Consider the following 18658-nt stretch of genomic DNA (forward strand, 5'->3'; position numbering starts at 1 on the left):
ACTGTCTGGAAATTTGTTATTACCTTTAATAACAATTAAACACTGGAGTAAAGTTCAAAAAGTGATCTTGCACAAGATTCATTATTTTACACTGATAAATCTGCCTTTTATGTACATCAGCCACAGACAAAAAATATTAAAAAGTAAGTGTCTAATTTGGAATGCGAAGAAAATCCAAAGTGCCCACGTAAAAACAAATGCAGAAAACAGGGGAACCAACAGAACGCAAGATGAATAGATAAGAGTAGTCAGAAAATTGAAAGTGAGATTCATATTGATGAAATTGCATGAGTGTAATTACACGTTAAAATAATAATAATAATAATAATATAATAATATAATAATAATAATAATAATTATAATAATAATAATAATAATAATAATAATAATAATAATAATAATAATAATAATAATAATAATATTTATTTATTTATTTATTTATTTATTTATTTATTTATTTATTTATTTATATTTCGTTGTGACTTTCAAATTAACACACGTGAGTAGAAGCTTTATTTTGAAAGCTAAGACACTTGTGGCCGGAAATACCATCTCCAACTTTTCTTCTGGCGGCAAACGACAACACAGCAGCGCCAATTTACTACTACACAGTGAGAATGGGGTTCTGTCAGCACTGCAGACACAGTGGAGAAAGTAGTGGAGTTGAGACTTTGTGACTCAAACCTTTCAGAAAGTCTACACGCGTATCTGGATGAAAAATGTCGGTTGTTACAGTCCAGCTCGGTCAGTGCGGGAACCAGGTGGGTCACGAGCTGTTTGACATCATCTGTAGTGATGCTCAGGAGGGACAGAGAAAGGTGTACTGCACAGCCAGCTGCGAGCGATTCTTCTACCAAAACGCACAAGGAGGTATTACCCCTTCTCTTTCCTGGGTGTAATGGTTTTCTTTCTTCGCTGTTTATATTTTGACATTTTTCTCTTCTTGTATGTTGAGCAGAGCTTGTTGCTCGTGCGGTGCTTGTTGATATGGAGCCCAAAGTTATTAACCAGAGCATGTGCAGATCTGCAAAATCTGGCAGGTGGAGGTACGGAGAAACTTCACACTTTAGCCAGAAGCAGGGCTCTGGAAACAACTGGGCGAATGGGTAAGAAGGTTGGACACTTTTGAACTACATGACACTTACAACACATAAGCAAGACAACTGCCTAATAGATACTTATACTGCCTGTTTTCACAGACATATTTTAATTCATGACAAATTCAGTGAGGCCCGTCTGGATTTGTTTAAAATGTGAAGTCTTTTTGTAATTTTATCCACTCATTATTTCATCAGTCCATTAGTATAACTGTAAAACTGATGATCAAAGTTCTGATTACATCATAAATAGGGGTTTTTACATTTAAAGCCACTTACTGTGATACAGTTAGAATGTGCATATTTTACTAACACACACATACACACACACCTTTAGAAATAACTTGTATGAAGCTAATGGCAATGGGCTTCTTGTTTGATGTCAGGTTTTGTGTCCATGGTCCTCGTCACCAAGATGTAGTGGAGGAGCTGGTGAGGCGAGAGGTGGAGCGCTGTGACAGATTATCTGGGCTAATGGCCATAATGAGTGTGGCAGGGGGGACAGGATCTGGGGTTGGTACCTATGTAACTCGCTACCTCAGAGACATCTATCCCAAGTCCTTCATCCTCAACCACCTCACTTGGCCTTATGGAACTGGAGAGGTATGAAGATTGTCACTGCCCTTTCTTCAAACTAATAACATGATACTTGTTTCTAACTTAACTTTTTTAACTGTCCTTTCAGGTGATTGTCCAAAATTACAACTCAGTGCTTACACTTGCTCATCTCTACCAGCTGTCTGACGCCATCCTTGTGCATGAGAATGATACAGTGCACAGAATTTGCAGTCAGTTGCTCAACATCAAACATATTTCATTCACTGATGTCAATCGGGTCATTGCTCATCAGCTGGGCAGCGTTCTGCAGCCAACTCTCACTTCTGACTCCAATGGAGTCTACAGCAGAAATCCACTAGGTGAGATTGGATAGGACACACATTCGAAGTGTCACTGTATGTGCCCTCATAACATGGATTCTCTCTAATTTAACTGGGTTACAAAGGTTTTAATTGTGTGATCTCTCCAAAAAAATATGGACTGATCACACATTATCCTCTGATGTGTTGATCTGCCTTTTAGGAGAATTAGTAAGTACCCTTACGTGCCACCCAGAGTACAAGCTGCTCAGTGTTAGTACCATACCTCAGATGCCCAGTTCCTCCATCGCTTACAGCACTTTCAGCTGGCCAGGCCTGCTCAAGCACCTCCGACAGATGCTTATCTCCAACAGCAAAATGGAATCAGGCAAGTGCATTCTTTCACTTTTTAATGCACTTAAGATGAGTTTATTGTGTAAGGAATGAAGTACGTTGAGCGCTAAAGCAGGTTTACAGCAGAATGGCATACGTCTAAATCAGATATTTAGGGCAATTGAGTTGCTATATATATTAGTATCATTATAATGCTACTTTTGACATACTATGAACTTGTCTTTTTTTACCTGTGTTAGGTATAGACTGGCAGGTGCAGCCTCCAGCAGCATCAGAGCGGACCAGGAGTGCCCTCGGACCCAGCTTTAACACTTCTTTAGCTAACCTGCTCATACTGAGGGGGAAAGAGGTGTACAGTGTGGACACAGGTCAGAGTCCTGATGCTTTGTAATGCTTAAACTCTTATTTTAGTTTTCCTTACTTTACTGAATGAATTAAAGTTTTATCAACCTTTTCAATTTTATTTTCATTTATAAGATATTGTAGAACAGCACAGTAATATTTTTTCTTACCTCACCACAGGTAGCTTTAATGACCCAGCTCTGTATTCTGCCTGGCTCTCACCAGAAGAAGCTTTCAGTGTGTGGAAATCCCCAGTGCCTTTTAATAAGTATGAAAAATCTGCAACGCTGGTTAGTAACAGCCAGGCTCTGTTCAGACCCTTGAACGACATGGTGGGAAAAGCATGGAATATGTTTGCGTCCAGGTAGGTGAATTACACTGTGAATAAGATAGAAGAAATGCTAAAGATTAGTGCTCCCTGATGACAAGAACTAACTATTAAAGGTGCATCCATGTTGATGTGTGAATCTATTCATATTAATGTGTGGTATCTGCTCTTTCATTTACCTCTTCAATTTTGTCGTTCTCTGTTTCAGGGCCTACATCCATCAGTATGTCAAATATGGGATCACAGAAGAGGACTTTCTAGACAGCTTTACATCTCTTGAGCAGATTATCTCTAGCTACAAGCAATTGTGCTAACAATAAATCACTTTAGGTGGGTGCTGATTTCCTTAATTTTGGGGGATTGGTGATCAGCGATGGGTGATCGGCCCATCCTTACATATGAAACTGACCTCATATACCTCTGCCAGACAGCCAGCCATTGTTGCTTTTTGCTATCAGACCTAAAAATCAGGACACTTTGTTGGTTGTTAAAGTTAAAACATAAAGATTTTATTGTTTCACAGGTAGCGTTTAATGATTTTCAATAAAATAAGATTGGAACATTGAAGGTATATGCTGTCAGTTATAATGAAATAAAAAATAAAAATCGGTATCGCCCCAAATAGGTATCGACAGGTCAGGCTTTTTTTTTTTTTTTTTTTAAGATCGGTGATCGACCAGGAAATTGTGATCGGTGCACCCCTACTTTTGGGACTTGCCTTCGGACTGTGTGTGCGCACAAGAGAAAGCCACTGGACACTACAGAGACTGTAAAAGATTTAAATGCTGATGAAATCATAGTTTCTTGTATTTTATTTAAGCAGCGTAATTTTAGAAATTTTAGAAATTTTAATTTCTAGCAGCAAAGGATAGAGTTGGGGGATTTGACTGTTATATCAATGGCTGCTAAATAAAAAACTTCCAAAGTCCTTCTGAAGTTCTGAAGTTAAGGCAATGTCAACAAATACATTTCAGAACCAGAATCAGACTTAATTAATCCCATAGGGGAAATTGCTTATTTATTAATGATGTATTTATTTATTATTATCATTGCTTATTTCTTTGGCTGCTGGTCAGTCAGCCAAAATCAGGATGTGACCAAAAGCACCTGAAGTGCCACTAAGTTTATCGCATGGTACAAAACTGGAGTTATGGAGTGCAACAGAATACAGGTCAAAGCATCAGACATAGAAATGTAACATCAGTTTAATTTTTTCCTTTATTGATCATTTATTTTACATCACTGTATAAAGAACTGAAGCCTAAAACGAGTGCCATGCCCAGACAGGTCGTTGCAGTAAGGACCAGTGGAGGTGAACGCTGAAGACCCACAACTTCAGCCAGCCTACAGACAGCTGTTGCCGAACAAATTAAACAGCCAACACCAGTCTGATAAGCTAGCTGATGGGATGGGAAAGTTATATTTATGAGGACAAAATGATAGAAGGGAACATATTCTTTCATTTAAGCTGGAGTCCACCAGAGCCTCTCTCTTGCAGGATTTATCCAACACACTGACCTTGAAGTCAGTTTGAAAACTCTCAACAGGACGATGTTCAAATAAAAATGAAAGGAAACAGTAGCTTCGACAGTGAGTGAATAATGTACATCTTATAGATCAATTAAATAAAAATATTGCAGTTGGCAGAAAGTTCACTTACCTCAAAAATGGTCACTACAGAGAGAATGTTGAATTTGTCTTGTTTAAAAAAAAATTACAACCCTTCATAAAACAATCACTTCTTCATGTCCTATAAGAAACTATAAAAATGACAAAACAAGTGCAATGATTTACACATTTTATATATGATCCAATCCAAGGTTCAACCCAAATGTACAGAATAGAAATGGAACTAGTCAGCTGAGAGTACAATGCCACTTTACAAATGATATCTTTTTTGTTGCTGTTTTGGTTCAAGTCAACTCATGTCCACAAACACATCTGCTCATACTGTCAAAAAGATAAGATATTTACACAATGTGCAAACCATCAATACCACACTGTTTTAAGTTGATATTGCTTTTTTCACTGTCATTTAAGACCGACAATTCCAAAAACCAACAAAACAAAAATAAGTTCTTACTGCTGAACAGGACAAAAACATGAGGAAAGTTAAACCCTGAAAAAAAGACCATTCATGGTTATCTCGGCAGCACACAAGTCAAGATCCATCCACACATTAATGGTACAAAATTAAATAAAAATCAAGTTTAGAAGTCAAGAACTATATTCGAGGGAGGTCAGACCTTCCTGTCTTGCATAAGGCATAGCATCTGATGGGCACTGCCCAAACACAGCAGTCACCACCAAACTGCTGCTTTAACATCTGAGGTCAATGAATGGGTTAATTCAACATTTAAGTAACTTGTTAAAATCCGAAAATGAGCCAATCACACTACACATACCTACAGAGTGAGATGAGATGAGAGGAAGAACTACAGAACCTAGAGAAGAGGGATGAACAGTAAATACATACGTCCTTAAAAGCACACACACCATTGAATAGTGCCTAGTTTTTTTGAGCACAGCCTCTGACAATGAACAGGGTTGGGGGGTGGGGTGAGGTTTGTAGTTAAGTTGTAGGTGGCTGTGGCTGAGTGAATGGCTCTCAGCAGCAGCAGGAAACAGTCACTTGGATGTTGTCGTCATCACTTGGTTTTCTCCTCTGAGTGCCTCTGCTGCTGCAGGCGTTTGGCATAGCTCTGAGCCATGGAGTTAACAATGGAAATGACAAAGTAGCAAACCATGACCAGCACCACCTTCTCAAATACCCACGACAGCCAGTTCTCATCCTGGAAAGGCAGAGTTAGAGGGGATGAGGTTAATTGTCATCAAAAAGAACATCAGAGTTTACAGATGCTAACTCATGGTAGGGGGAAATGATTCCCTTAAATGTAACATCCTTGATTTTAGATTTTAGAATGTGTATCAGTAAATACAGACACGCAGTGCAAATGACATGTTCAGTTATTAAAAAAATATTCTCAGGTTTCATAGTCAGATAACCAGAGACCAATCAAATTACAGGTTAACAGTAACTGTTTCTAACACTTATATCCTCATTTAAAGAGTGATGTGTTAAAATAGCCTAAAATGGTCAGAGCATTAAAAAGTTTATAAACCCTTATAATGTTGCCAATGTTTTATAATTCTCCAGTTGTATTGAAAACAGCTATGGATACATCACTTGATGTAATAACATATTCAATGATTTTTAAAAAAAGCTCAAGTACATATAGAAATTTCTCTCAACATAAAACTGGATCAGTGAAGCTCATATTTTTAAGAAATGAGGTTAGTCACAAAAACACATCGTTCTTACCGCTGGTGCACTTCCTCCAGCGTGGTGCAGCTTGTTCCTCTGAGCTTCCAGGTACTGACTGAAGGGCTTCTGGAGTGCTGGTCCCACTTTGGGTACAGAGCTAACAGTGCAGCCCCCCAAATACATCCACACAGGATAGAAAAGAAAAGCAAAAAGGAGAAATAAGATTAATTCACTTACCCATAAAGAAAGCTTCTCTACCATGAAAATACAGCTTCTCCAAAAGTTGTTTTCTAAAAGACTCAAAGAGTGGAGGCTTCACTGATCCAGCACTCAACCAGCATCCTTCTAACACGTGGGCCCCCCTCAGGAGCTTCTACCTGCTCCTCCAACACTGTGAGCTGAGGCAAGCAGCAGGAAGGACTGAAGCAGAAACTCCTCAGCCCTCTTTTTATACTGCCGGGCTCTCTATAGGAGCCTGTGTCAGCCCTTCAATCAGGAAGTGAGTCGACATGATGTCATCAGCTTTACCACCATTGCTGCCTTCTGGGTGGAAAGATATCTAATCAGGGCGTGCTCATATCCTTATTAGGCAATGAAGATTAGCTAGCTATGGGGCCTATTATAATGGATGCCCCTCTGTGAGTGGATGTCATATTGAAACATTGATGTTGTAGTTTCACCATTTGGTCAGCAGAGATACAGCTCAGCATAATGCGAGACTTATTATTACATCGAAAAGAAAATATACTCCAGGCTGCAGCGGTTAGAATGCATAAATCAAATTCTGTGCCTGGTCAGGATGTCAACTGGGCAGGCTGGGTTTTTCAAGGCTTGGCAAAGAAGGGAAACAATCAATTTAATAAAAAAAGAACAGCAACAAAATGGCAAATTCTTATTCAAAATAAATACATTTTGTTGGATTGACTCAGTTCTGCATTCTTCATAAGAAGTACACATGAGTACACAGAAATTAACTCATCCTGTATCAGCAAAGCTTCCATGAATCATAGCAAGTCACTGAGAAGCATCTGATTTTCATGGGAAAAATTTGACTTCTTGTTGTAACCAAACAGAAAGATGACACTCAGTTTAGCCTCATTTCAAATCCAAATATGGAGGTAAAACTTTTTTTGTGTTAGTGTGTGTGTGCGTGTAAAAATGTGAAAGTTTAACATCAACAACCAAGCAGCTTTGTTCAGCTACAAGAGCTTTTTCCTTTGTCTATGGTTGTGTTTCCCACCTCTCAGAGGGGGTCAACATTTTCAATTAAAGCTGAACTTGGTGAGTCAGATCAATATGTTGAGACATGCCAGATCACCAAGGCTGCAGAGATGGGTAATGTGTAGGTGGGTTGATGCACTGCATCGACCCCTGCAGTGAAAAAAACACCTCATCAGTGGTCAGAATGCACCCGCAAAGGTACAAATGCACACGTTACCGCGAAACCAGGGGAAAGACACAGAATGCCACAAAGAAGGTCTTTCTCTCTCACCCACACATACTAGAATAAAAAGAAACTCACCCTATGAGTGACACCATTTGCTCCACTATGTGCTTGCTGAAGGTGATGATCACGAACAGTTTCTGGAAGAAAACAAGAAAAAAAAAATCAAGAATCAGAGGAAAAATTCTTTAACGCTCCTATTTTTAAAGGAACCTGGTGAAATATTAAAGAATGAATAAGAAACAAAGTAGTAACCCAAAATGTTTTAGAGGGCCCTTATGTATAGATTTTTGATTTCAGTGGCACAGCTGTGAAGAATTGAGGCCACATCTGCCACTGTCCACAGACACACTAATTAAAAAACTCAAACCTGGCAGAGAGCTAAATTTCGGGCAGTGAGGGGCTTTGTGTGGTTTGCAAAGCAGCTAGGTGGGGGAGCAAAACCACAATATTTGTCTCCGGCCCTGAAACTGATCAGCTTTAACCAGCATGACACATGGCCCCCTGGATAAAATCAGACAGGATATGACACGTGATGTCCAAGAGGTTTAAGGTACCAGGGTTAAAGAAATAAATACAAAACACAAAGCGTCCCCCCTGCAGCTTCTTACCGTCTACACAATTTCCTTCTGTCATGTCTACCTTCTCACGTCCACTCTACATCCTCCATGAACCCTTTGTCTGTAAGTTTTCAGAGTGAGATCACCAACTGGTACCACGAAGAGATGCCTCAGTTTAGTTTGTCAAGACACTCAGTTACAAGTAAACACACACACACACACACACACACACACACACACACACACACACACACACATACACTTCTCTTAACACAGGTTTAGATTAGTCACTGGTGTGGCAGACTAAACAATACGCTCTGTGATTAAAACATTTTGATCCAGCAAGATTCAAAAAATCTAGCTCTTGTTAAAAAACTTCCTAAAAGCTTCCTTCCTTTCATCTGACGCCAGCGTAGAATGGTTTGGGTGCACTCCAGAGCCAGAACCCGAAAAGGAATCCCAAAAGAACAACATCAGAAAGAAGTCTGCAATTAGAAGTTTCTCACAGTCACCGACTCATGTTTGCTCACTTGGTCTGATCTTTGTTCTCCCACACATTTTGGGGCCGTGGTAACTGTTCAAGGTGTTTTTTAAGTGTGAGTTTTCTAAAACAAACTCGTACTGTGAACTGAACAAAAAGTGTGTTATATTTAAGTCACAGCTACTCTGACTGTGTCACCCAAGACTGAATGCTGAATGGTTTGAAACGGAAACATGGGGTTATATTTGGTGAACCGGTCCTTTAATAGTTAAAGACTACTTCTGCTAAAGCTCTCTCATGTACTACTTACCTGTATATGCATTTTGATGATGGCTTTCCCAATAAGAGTTGCTCCAAAGAACGTCCAGAAGGGGACCAGGAAATGACCACAAGTTATTCCAGCCAAGTCAAAGAGAGGATTTGGGATCTGGAACGTACACAGAAGAAATTATTTGAATTTTACAGGTATTTATTGTGAAGCACTTTAAACAGAGTGGTTTTAAAAGTGTTACATAAATACTGTCATAGGTTATTTTCTTGAATATATATTTTTTCTAAATTAGTTTCTTGAAAGCAACAGTAACTCATTTATCAGAACAAGGCAGACAATTTTAAACAAGAAAAAAGCTGTGAACTCACAGAAGCACAGGCCAAGATCCCAAAAAATCCCACTTTCTGCACCATGTGTTGGACTCCCAGTTTGGCTCTTGTGACAAAATCCTGCACCGAGATTTAAAAAACAATATTTGTTACTCAGAGTCTTTATTGATTTTCACAATGTTCATACAACTGCAACACATTGTTTTTGTGAAACCAGAGGTGTATTAAAACACTTTTATTCTCTGCTTGAAATAACCTTGCTGCACTTCTCGTAGATGCATGGTTTTTCAGCCAAACCAGACAAAATGTCTGAGCGTTATTATAAGAAATGAAAGCTTCAGTGACACGTGCTTGTGGTACAATATCTGCTATTTCTGAGCTCTGTGACATTTTCTTTTTAGCTGATGAATTTTGTGGCTTTGAACTACAAACTGCGTGGTGGAGAAGAGTGCTGGGGATCTTTATGAGCCAACATCCAGCCTTGCGGGGGTGAAATGTGGGTGGTTATGTGGTTGAAGATTTCAGCATGGCTTGAAGATGTTAAGAAAGTACTTTCAACTGTTGGCATCTCACCAAGGTCAAATTTTGGAAGCAGTTTTTCATTTGAGTTTGGTGATTGAATTTTCACGAGTATTCCTCTGTAGTCCTCTGCTCTTAAAGGAGTAATTTTTGGGTACTTTTTCTGCTCATGATCGTGTCACTGAAATGTTCAAGATCCTGCCTCCAGATCAAGTTGACATAATAGAATACGTTAGTCACTGAGTTGAACTTAAAGTTCCTCAGATTTAAACAGAAGAGCCTTTGACTCGTCTGGGTGATTGTACCTTGGATAAATGTCTGTACAAACGCATCCGTGATACATCCCCATGTTGAGAGGCATGTGATGCGAGGTTGGCCTCGCCTGTCTATTCAGCTTAGAACCAGTGAGGTTAGAATAGGTGGTGGAAACGACAAGGCACAAAGCAGGTCGGATTTCTGTTCGGCTGACTCAGCATCTGATCTCAGTCATGTGAAATTGGTTCCTGAAAGAACTGTCTGTCATTCAAATTAGAGGCCGGTGAGAAGAGAGAAGGAGGAAGGGAAGGAGGGAGGTACAGTGAGAGCAAAGCCTGAGGGATGATTAAAGGGGGAGCTGTGCTCAGGGTGAGTCACCCACCAACAGACAGATTTACTGGAAGTGTAAGAAGGAGGGGCTTCACTGAAGTCATATGTTTCTTTGGGACCAATCACTGGAGAGTGACTCCATTGTCAGTTGAGCATTATGAAGGGTAAACCAGATCAGGTATAATCATATCATACTTGGTGTTTTTCAAAGTGGGATCATCTGAGCAAGGAAAGAATCACAGGTAACAACAGGTTGTTCCAATATGAAGTGAAGCTGTTGGACAAAATTCTCTTAAAGCACCTGAAATGAGCGCATATGTATATTGTTTTTTCACTCTCACCTGGGCATCCTCAGCCTGCTCCAGCATCTCCTCAAACTCTTCATAGTCTTCATCATCTGGATCAGCTCCTGACTGACGAGCCGCTCTGGCCATGAAATATGGGGGCAGCTCTCCGATGGCCGTGCCTGCTCCCTAAACCAAGACATTTTCAGCATTTGGTAACTTTGTCCCACAAAGGCACTTTTTCATGCCGCTGTGATGTCATCATTTAGTGAACATAACTGCTCTTTGAAATGTAATCATTATTAAGCTGCCATTTTACTCCATTTTTTTTACTTTATATTCTCTTTATTAAACAAACAGTACTCACCCACATGCAGGCCTCCAAGCGAACCTTTGACATTATCGAGAAAAGGGAGATACTCCCCTCTCCACTCTGGGGGCAGACAATCTGGTCTGGGTACGGAGGCTCTGGAAAGTCCGTAGAGCCGCACTCATATGCTGCCAGAGTAACTGATGCTATGTGAGGACCCTGGAGAAGAGATGGACAGAAAGGAGCTATTTTAACTAACTACACATAAAATGCGACACTTCATGCCACATTTTGAAAGAGAAACTAGAATTTTGCATCTTTTGGGAGTCATTATTTCTTTCCACAGTGTCTAACTTATCACTGAGCTTCAACTTATGCAGTCTCTTGCAGTTTTCCTTCCCAAAGTGGTAAGGTCAAATGCATCTCTTAAATCTTTTTTTTAAACACTCTTCTGCAGACTTTCTTTATCAAGTTGTCTGTATGTTGTCATCCACTCAGCACCTTTTATTTTCTAATTTTTATAATATAATTGTACATATTTAATTGACCATTTCTAGCTCTTCATTGATGAAGTTTTTTAAAAAATTATCCAACTACTTATTCTATTATTCATACAATATTTCCAGTGCTCTTTGAAATCAATCTACTTACCCTTTTAATTGCCTCTGAATTAATTTAACACCTAAATACATTTCATTGCATTTACCTTTTTCTATTACTGCTCTTTTCCTTTCAATTTTCTAATCTCATCTTTATTTCATCATACTGTTTTCACTCCCATAGCTTCTTAGCTATCAAACATTCTTGGTTCTCCTGGCCTCAGATCAGATTATTTCATTTTTGTGTGACTTGGGTTTTTATTTTCAGGGTTTTTCTTTATGTTGTTGCTGTTTTATGTTGGGATATTTGAGGTAAGATTCTGTTGAAGATCTTTTGTGTCTTGTTTTTGTGTATTGTTTTTGACTGTCTGTGAAAGCACTTTGTAAACCCACGCTTTAAAGGTGCTGCATAAAGCAGTTTATAGTTATAATTCTTATTATAAATGTTTTAATGCATGATCCTTTGAAGGTTGTTGTTTGGAATAAGAGGTGTATAAAAAAAATTGCCTATCCATATTGCTTCAAGGTAATGCTTAATACAAATGCCAGTGTAGTTCAACACTAAATGAAACCCTGACCATCCACACAACCACAGGTTCAGACACATTAACAGTAGCTGAGTCACCCAGACTCTCTATCAGGTATGCATGTCATCATTTATCATTGTAGTTAGGCTAAGCCATCTGGCTTCACAACAGTTGGTCCACCTGTGATCACAACAGTTACTCTATTATGCCTCCTTTAAATGATCCCTGCAATACTGACAGTAGATTGACAGCACACTATTAGTCTGTGTTGACTGCATCGACCCCCCTCATGGTATCTGCCCAGCTCACTCTGAGTAAGAGCACACAGGAGGCTTCTCTGGTTTACACAAAGTCTATTTCAAACCAAACAGAACTTTGTCTAAAGGCATCTCTCTGTGACACAAAAAGCCAGTGTTAACAGAAAAGACACTAAGCTGTGACTCAAACCTGCTCTGAAAACCATGAAAGCTACAGCACTGCTGAAGCTCATATTCAACAAAGTGCTCTATGAGGTAAATAAGAGTTACATTACTTTTTTAACCAGTCATGAGTTGTTCAATTTAAGGTTTTATTGATACACTAAACAGTTTACTTCTTTAAGAGCAAAATAAGCTCACTGCATTTTCTCCTGTGGATGGCTTTTTATGATGAAGGTTACTGGGTGGTTTTACGTCACCTAATGCAGCCATTCACATACAGTAACTTTTAGGGTAATGCAGTGCTTTGTTTGAAAATAAAATACCTGACTATTACTGAGTTAGTAAAATTGTATTATTCTTTGTGCACTTCAGAAACTTCAAGACAAAAGGGTCCGGAGATCTTGTTCTTGTGAGGAAAGGGGATTGGGGGGATTCACTTCTTATAATCAAATCTGCTTCAAAACAACAAGTCCACTGTTAACAGCAGAAATTTAAGATTAAAATTATTCATCCACTTTACCCATCATATAAAATCATGCTGAGAATCCAGCACTTCATGCACTTTAATGACCTCTAGAACATCATGATGAATCATAAAATTCACACTGGTGAGTGAATCCCCTTTCCCATGTGCATAGTGATCTCATCCTCGTGGGCCTGTTTATTAATGCCTCAGTCTTGAGGTAAAGTCACAGAATAACTCTGCTGATGGGGTTTGCGGTTCCTCCTTCACAAATGAGGCAGAGCTTTCTGATTTTGACTAAATCAAAACTGAGCCGGCGCTGGAGATTGGAGCTGCATTTCTGAATGGCAGTGCAGAGAGACACTGAGAACTGTCCACGTATGAGCAGATGGCTTACAACACGTGGTGTGGATGTGAAGAAGGTTTTTACTTTTGAATGAAAATGTGGAAGTGGTCACAGGAATTAAGGGATGCTTTGTATAATATGCTGATGGAAATATGCCGTGGCAGTCTCACAAGAGGAACAAAAGGCAGATGACTTCAATTCATCAGCTTCTCAGTGATGAGACTGAATTTTCAGAACATACACATGTGTGAGATTGATGGAGACCCACTCTTCTCTGAGTTGGCTTTGAGGATCAGTACACAAACCAGCATTTTAGCTCAATTCTCTCCTCCTCACCTCTCAGACTAGTTTTCTTTTTAAATCCTCAAAGAGAAAAAATGTATTTCTTTGTAAACCAAAATATAAAAGTTTATCATTTTAGGGGATAATACAAGTGTTAATTTGCTGTGAGTAAACCTCCCATACTTAAAGGAATCCCAATTTTACTGTAAACCTCAGTTGTGGATGTATGACATATATATAGACTTATATGTATATAGAATTACAAATATTGCAAGTTGCTGCCAGAGTTGTTGGTGAAAAGTGTGAACAAACGCCAAACTGCTGAATCACTGTAGTTATCTTCCTTTGTGCTATCCTAGTACTGTATGGTAAAAACGCACAGACCTACTGGCAATAATGGCTTAATACAGGCACATGGTTGTTGTAAACACAGAAAGGCATAAAACTGAGTTGAATGGATCCGTCCCATGCAACAGATATTTGTCACCAATGTCTCATCGACTGCTAATTGTGATACCTGATGCCTATTAAAACAGGTCAGTGAATCCCTACTCTCCACTTACACTGGACTTGTTTCAAAATTAAAAAGCTCAGGGTTGGTCACTCAGGCAGAATTGATTTTTGTTGTATATACCTACAAAATCTAGCAACAAGTCTTGATTCGATATGAAGAATTCCTTTAAACACCAACTCCCTGGACAACCTGAGAGCTAAAGGTTCTTGAAAAACTAGGCGATCTTTAAAGAGGCTCAAAGACTGTGTGAGTGCATTCAAAACAAATGCTAGCAGAAAACTACAGCTTTAGAAAGAGGATGATGGAATATCAACATTAAGGAATTTAAAATCTTGTGATCCTTGGCAGGAAGAAAAAAGATTTGAGAGAGGGAAGCTAGAAAAACCTTTATCATTCTTGATTTGTTCAAGTTAACAAATACTATAATCACTGTTTTGTTGCTCGAACAACAATCTGTCTATTATAAAAGAATAAGTTCAACCAAGAGTAAAAAAAGATTACTTAATGCAATATGGGATAGAACAAAAAAAAATCTGCAAAAAAAAAGGTTCAGACTATTTATGTCAAAAAGTAAAATGTAGTCAAAAGAACTCGGTAACCAAAAAGTATTTTCATAAAATGTTTTTACTGCACAGCCATAGAAACAAAAAATAGGGTAATAGCTTCCATGTTTCTCCATAAAGTGTGAGTGACTACTTATAGCATGAGACCCCCAGTGCACAGTGGGGGTATTGGGTGAGGTCGTGCCTTAAAAATAGTATGATGTACATTTAGTACCGGGTACAAGGACATACACACCAGACAGTATGGGCCAGTATCACTTTAGAGTGGGGATGGTATATAAAGAAGCTGCAGACACAAGAAGAAAATCACAATGCTCCTAAAAAACATGCCAGTCTGTAAAGTATTAAAGGAAGTTTCACGAAATAGAGGATAGTTATGACTTTCCTCTTTTCCCATGATTTCATTATAATGGAAATGGTTGAGTCAGCTGTCCACATCTGCACATGTTCTAATGAACAAAAGCCACATCATCAGCTGAAAGCACACTGTGTCGCAGAATCTATTCCTCTCCTCTAGTTCTCTAAATTCTTTGTTTTTAAAACCACAACCAGGACAAATGACATACATTTTAGTTACTCACTCCAACAGTCATTTTGTGACTGCGAGTTGAGGAAATTCCACACTTTACTTAAGGTTTGCCTGAGTGACAAAATGGAACAAGTCTGAAGAGGAAGAAGATGATGAATATGGTGAGTGAAAATGGCGCCATCAACGGGCAACTGTACTAACAAAGCTTGGTATAAATACTGTGAACTAGAAACACAGTGATAGAATTCAAAACACCAGGCACTGCGATGAGTGGGTGGTATTCATGCTTATTACAGACACATAAGGGCATCCAAATAGGTCTCTTAACAGCCAATGTATTTGAGTATCTCAGTCATTCAGGTTGCAGTAATTCAAAGTTAAACCCTGTTCTGTTCATAATGAGCTAATGATTAGATACAACTACAGCAGACTGCTCTTCTTTCTCGCAATTAAATATATAAATAATATATATTTGCATCAATATGTGCTCTTTTTGATAAAAATTCATTAATAATTCATTAGAAGCTGCTTCAGTTTATTTATCAGATTTTTTTTGTCTGTACTAAAAACATTTTCTTAATTATTTTTTCACTAAATGTTTTGTTAAAACCCCTGGTGCCCTCAGATTGGTGTGTCTTTGTCCTTTTTGAAAGTTTTGTCATTGTACTAATGGTTCCAGTGCACTTTAGAGAAGGGATGCACCAATCTGATCCTGGTATCGGGTATCGGCCTCGATACAGCCCCTTAAAGCTGGAACAGGTACTGGTGGGAAAGGATCAGTCCAAACTTGACACTAAGGCTGAACTATGATTTAGTCTGCAGGGTATACAATTTACAATCAAACTGTCATTTTTGTAAATTCTAAAGCTTTGTTTTAACCAAACTGCTGTTAAACATTTTTCAAAAACATTACCAATCTTATCCCACAGAAGGGCATGCAACTTATTATTTAACACTGCTTTTGGATCACTATCGGTATCGGTTGATATCCAAAGCCCAGGTATCTGTATCGGGACCAGAAAAGTTAGATCAGTGCATCTCTACTTTAGAGATCATCCCAAGCTTGTATTATTCACGTGTTCTTTACAAACCATGTAATCTACAAACTTGACATATAACTGTGGAAAAATAACAGTATGTATTTTCTTACCAGGTAAAGGAGGAAAGTGTGCAGGCCTGTCCCAAGGCCTACTGACGACAGAATTCCAAGGCCAACCCAGTAGGCACACCACAGAAACCTCTTCTCCAGATACTCTACATACTTCAGGAAACAAAGTCAACACATAAGAGAACAAAGCATGCAGAAAATGCTCACTCAAGGAATTTCTCTTAACGACAATTCTAAACAGAGGTGACTCATTTTACTTTTTGTTCAGGATGAAGTATCAAAACACTACAATCTAAGGTTTTCCTGGGTGGGGAAAGAAGATAGTTCAAAGATAATTTTCTTTATGCAGAATGGATTCACAATCAGACATCGCAAATGCATATTTTCTGCAGTTCCAAAGTGACAACAGACTCTGTCAAGAAATATGTAAACAAAACTTTCAGCTGACTGGCTGCATGATCAAGGGTTCGTTGACAACAGAGCAGATCTCATTATCACCCAAGTTTAGCCCTCTACTTGGAAAGATTTAAAGTGGAGAGTGACTTATCATTAACCTTTGCTCAGGTAAGAGATTAAGAACAAGTGTTGATTATTAACACCACTTAAGAAAACAAAGCAGTCCAGGCTTACTTGTTGGTGAGCTCCCTCGGTAGAATAGGCAATGGAGAACAGAGAACACAACACCAAAACTAAGAACACCACACCTCGTCGTTGCCAAAGCCTGACAGGAGGAAGAAAAAAAAAGTTTTTTTTAATAACATTTAAGACAACAGTCTCTCATAGACACTGGATTCCAACACTTCTCAACTCTCAACTCGAGTCAACTTTATTTATTAAGCACAAATTTAAAATCAACCACAGCTGAAACAAAGTGCTGCACATGAAATACAAAACTGTTGAGCTTAATCACATGAAAAGGGAACTGACCGTTCATGCAATGCACAAACAGAAGTACACTGGTAAAACCTGTCAGACTACTTACTTATAAGTCCACTCCTTTAACTTGATGAGGGTCTCCAGAAGGAAATAATGCAGTGTGGTGACAGGCCTCCTCCATATAACCAGGGACAGGCGATCCTCCTTATCTTTCTGTCGCCTCTCTCTTACTGAGAAGTCTGGAGAGTTAACAGAATTGGAATCACTATCATATTCTGTTATACTTACATCCACCGAAATACTTTCTTCCAGCTGACTTGCTACTGCCAAGCACATGATAATTCTCATATCAACAACATTGTTTCATTTCATGTTCTAATGTAAGAAAAGCAGCTTATCCATTAAGAACCGAAAGTAAGCTAAATGATCCAGCTTGAGTGCTTTTACGACTTTTTCAAACCTTGTGGCGGTAGTTATCGTCTTGTGTCAGAGATAACACAACCGTAACTTTACGGGTGAACTTCATCCATGTGCGTCAACTTCACTTGAGATGGGAATGTAAAGAAATGTGGTTGACAAATACTGACCTGTAGACTTTCCATTCTGTCTATCTTTAGCTCCTGCTCGTTTCTGGGGCTGTTCACAGCTTGCTCCATTGGCTGCCATGTCAATCAAGATTTAACCGGTCAGGCGATCTGAAAAGACAGAAAATGACAAACCAGTGGGAACAGTGCTGTTGTTTCACTCCCTGGCCAGTAGAAGTGTAAGAGACAGTTTGAGTCTGAGACTGTACGTAAATCCTTCCCAAACTCTGTGAACCAATATGATAGCAGACTATCAATTCGTAAACAAGCCAGCTGACATTTAACTCACATGTTTATGATAAAGGCACTGTATTATATGTATAACCAAGCCAGTGAGGATTTGTTGCTTGGAGTCCTACTTCAGGGGTACCCGGGTACGGCTTAATGAATCAACCGTCGTTGTGTAGTTCAGTAGTTCTGTAACAAGATATTGTGCCAAATGCGTTCATATCATCATCCCCCACATGCTAACCGGTTAGCCAAAATGCTACTGGCACTCGACATCAAAGTAAGGGTTATAACAACAATAATGTTGAGCTTTTTATGCGACGGAGTCCTTAAAATGTGACCCTTCACCAGTTTGTTTCAATATCCGCATATCAAAAGCAAATCAGAGTCAAAATTAAGTGAGGTTTGATAGAATTAAGTGATACTCGTACCTCTTTCCTGTCCTCGTAACCCGGAAATAAACGTCCGTACGTCATAGGTAAAACTATACCTCTGCTCCTTCGGTTCATCGTTTTCCTCAGAAAAGTTCATTTCAACAATAAAAAAGGTGCATAAGAGTATAATCAAGCTATAGCACTAATATTTCTTTCTTTA

General features: G+C 38.9%; 2 protein-coding genes across 4 annotated transcripts; one reads left to right on the forward strand and one right to left on the reverse strand.

Moving 5' to 3' along the window:
- The first annotated feature begins 564 nt into the window (after positions 1–564).
- Positions 565–3848, forward strand: tubd1 (tubulin, delta 1). 2 transcript variants are annotated; one of them, XM_074679877.1, is made up of 8 exons: positions 565–870; positions 956–1106; positions 1484–1700; positions 1783–2014; positions 2178–2342; positions 2548–2676; positions 2831–3014; positions 3187–3848. In XM_074679877.1, the coding sequence occupies exons 1-8, from the start codon at positions 720–722 to the stop codon at positions 3290–3292; spliced, it is 1335 nt and encodes a 444-aa protein (XP_074535978.1). In that variant the 5' UTR covers positions 565–719; the 3' UTR covers positions 3293–3848. The 2 variants fall into 2 exon arrangements, with proteins under 2 accessions (XP_074535978.1, XP_074535980.1); XM_074679879.1 differs by having other exon boundaries at positions 959–1106.
- Positions 3849–4781: 933 nt separating this feature from the next.
- On the reverse strand, positions 4782–18586 carry vmp1 (vacuole membrane protein 1). 2 transcript variants are annotated; one of them, XM_074678654.1, is made up of 12 exons: positions 18496–18586; positions 17840–17947; positions 17359–17491; positions 17007–17097; positions 16419–16529; positions 11084–11245; positions 10774–10905; positions 9368–9448; positions 9039–9155; positions 7766–7827; positions 6301–6400; positions 4782–5770 (listed from the first exon to the last, which is right to left on the reverse strand). In XM_074678654.1, the coding sequence occupies exons 2-12, from the start codon at positions 17916–17918 to the stop codon at positions 5627–5629; spliced, it is 1212 nt and encodes a 403-aa protein (XP_074534755.1). In that variant the 5' UTR covers positions 17919–17947; positions 18496–18586; the 3' UTR covers positions 4782–5626. The 2 variants fall into 2 exon arrangements, with proteins under 2 accessions (XP_074534755.1, XP_074534756.1); XM_074678655.1 differs by lacking the exon at positions 18496–18586 and adding an exon at positions 18126–18483.
- Between the last annotated feature and the right edge of the window lie 72 nt (positions 18587–18658).

This window comes from Halichoeres trimaculatus, unplaced genomic scaffold (assembly GCF_033239565.1).
Source record: "Halichoeres trimaculatus isolate MK-OKI-2021-1 unplaced genomic scaffold, fHalTri1.1 fHalTri1_scaffold_9, whole genome shotgun sequence".
Lineage (NCBI taxonomy): Eukaryota > Metazoa > Chordata > Actinopteri > Labriformes > Labridae > Halichoeres > Halichoeres trimaculatus.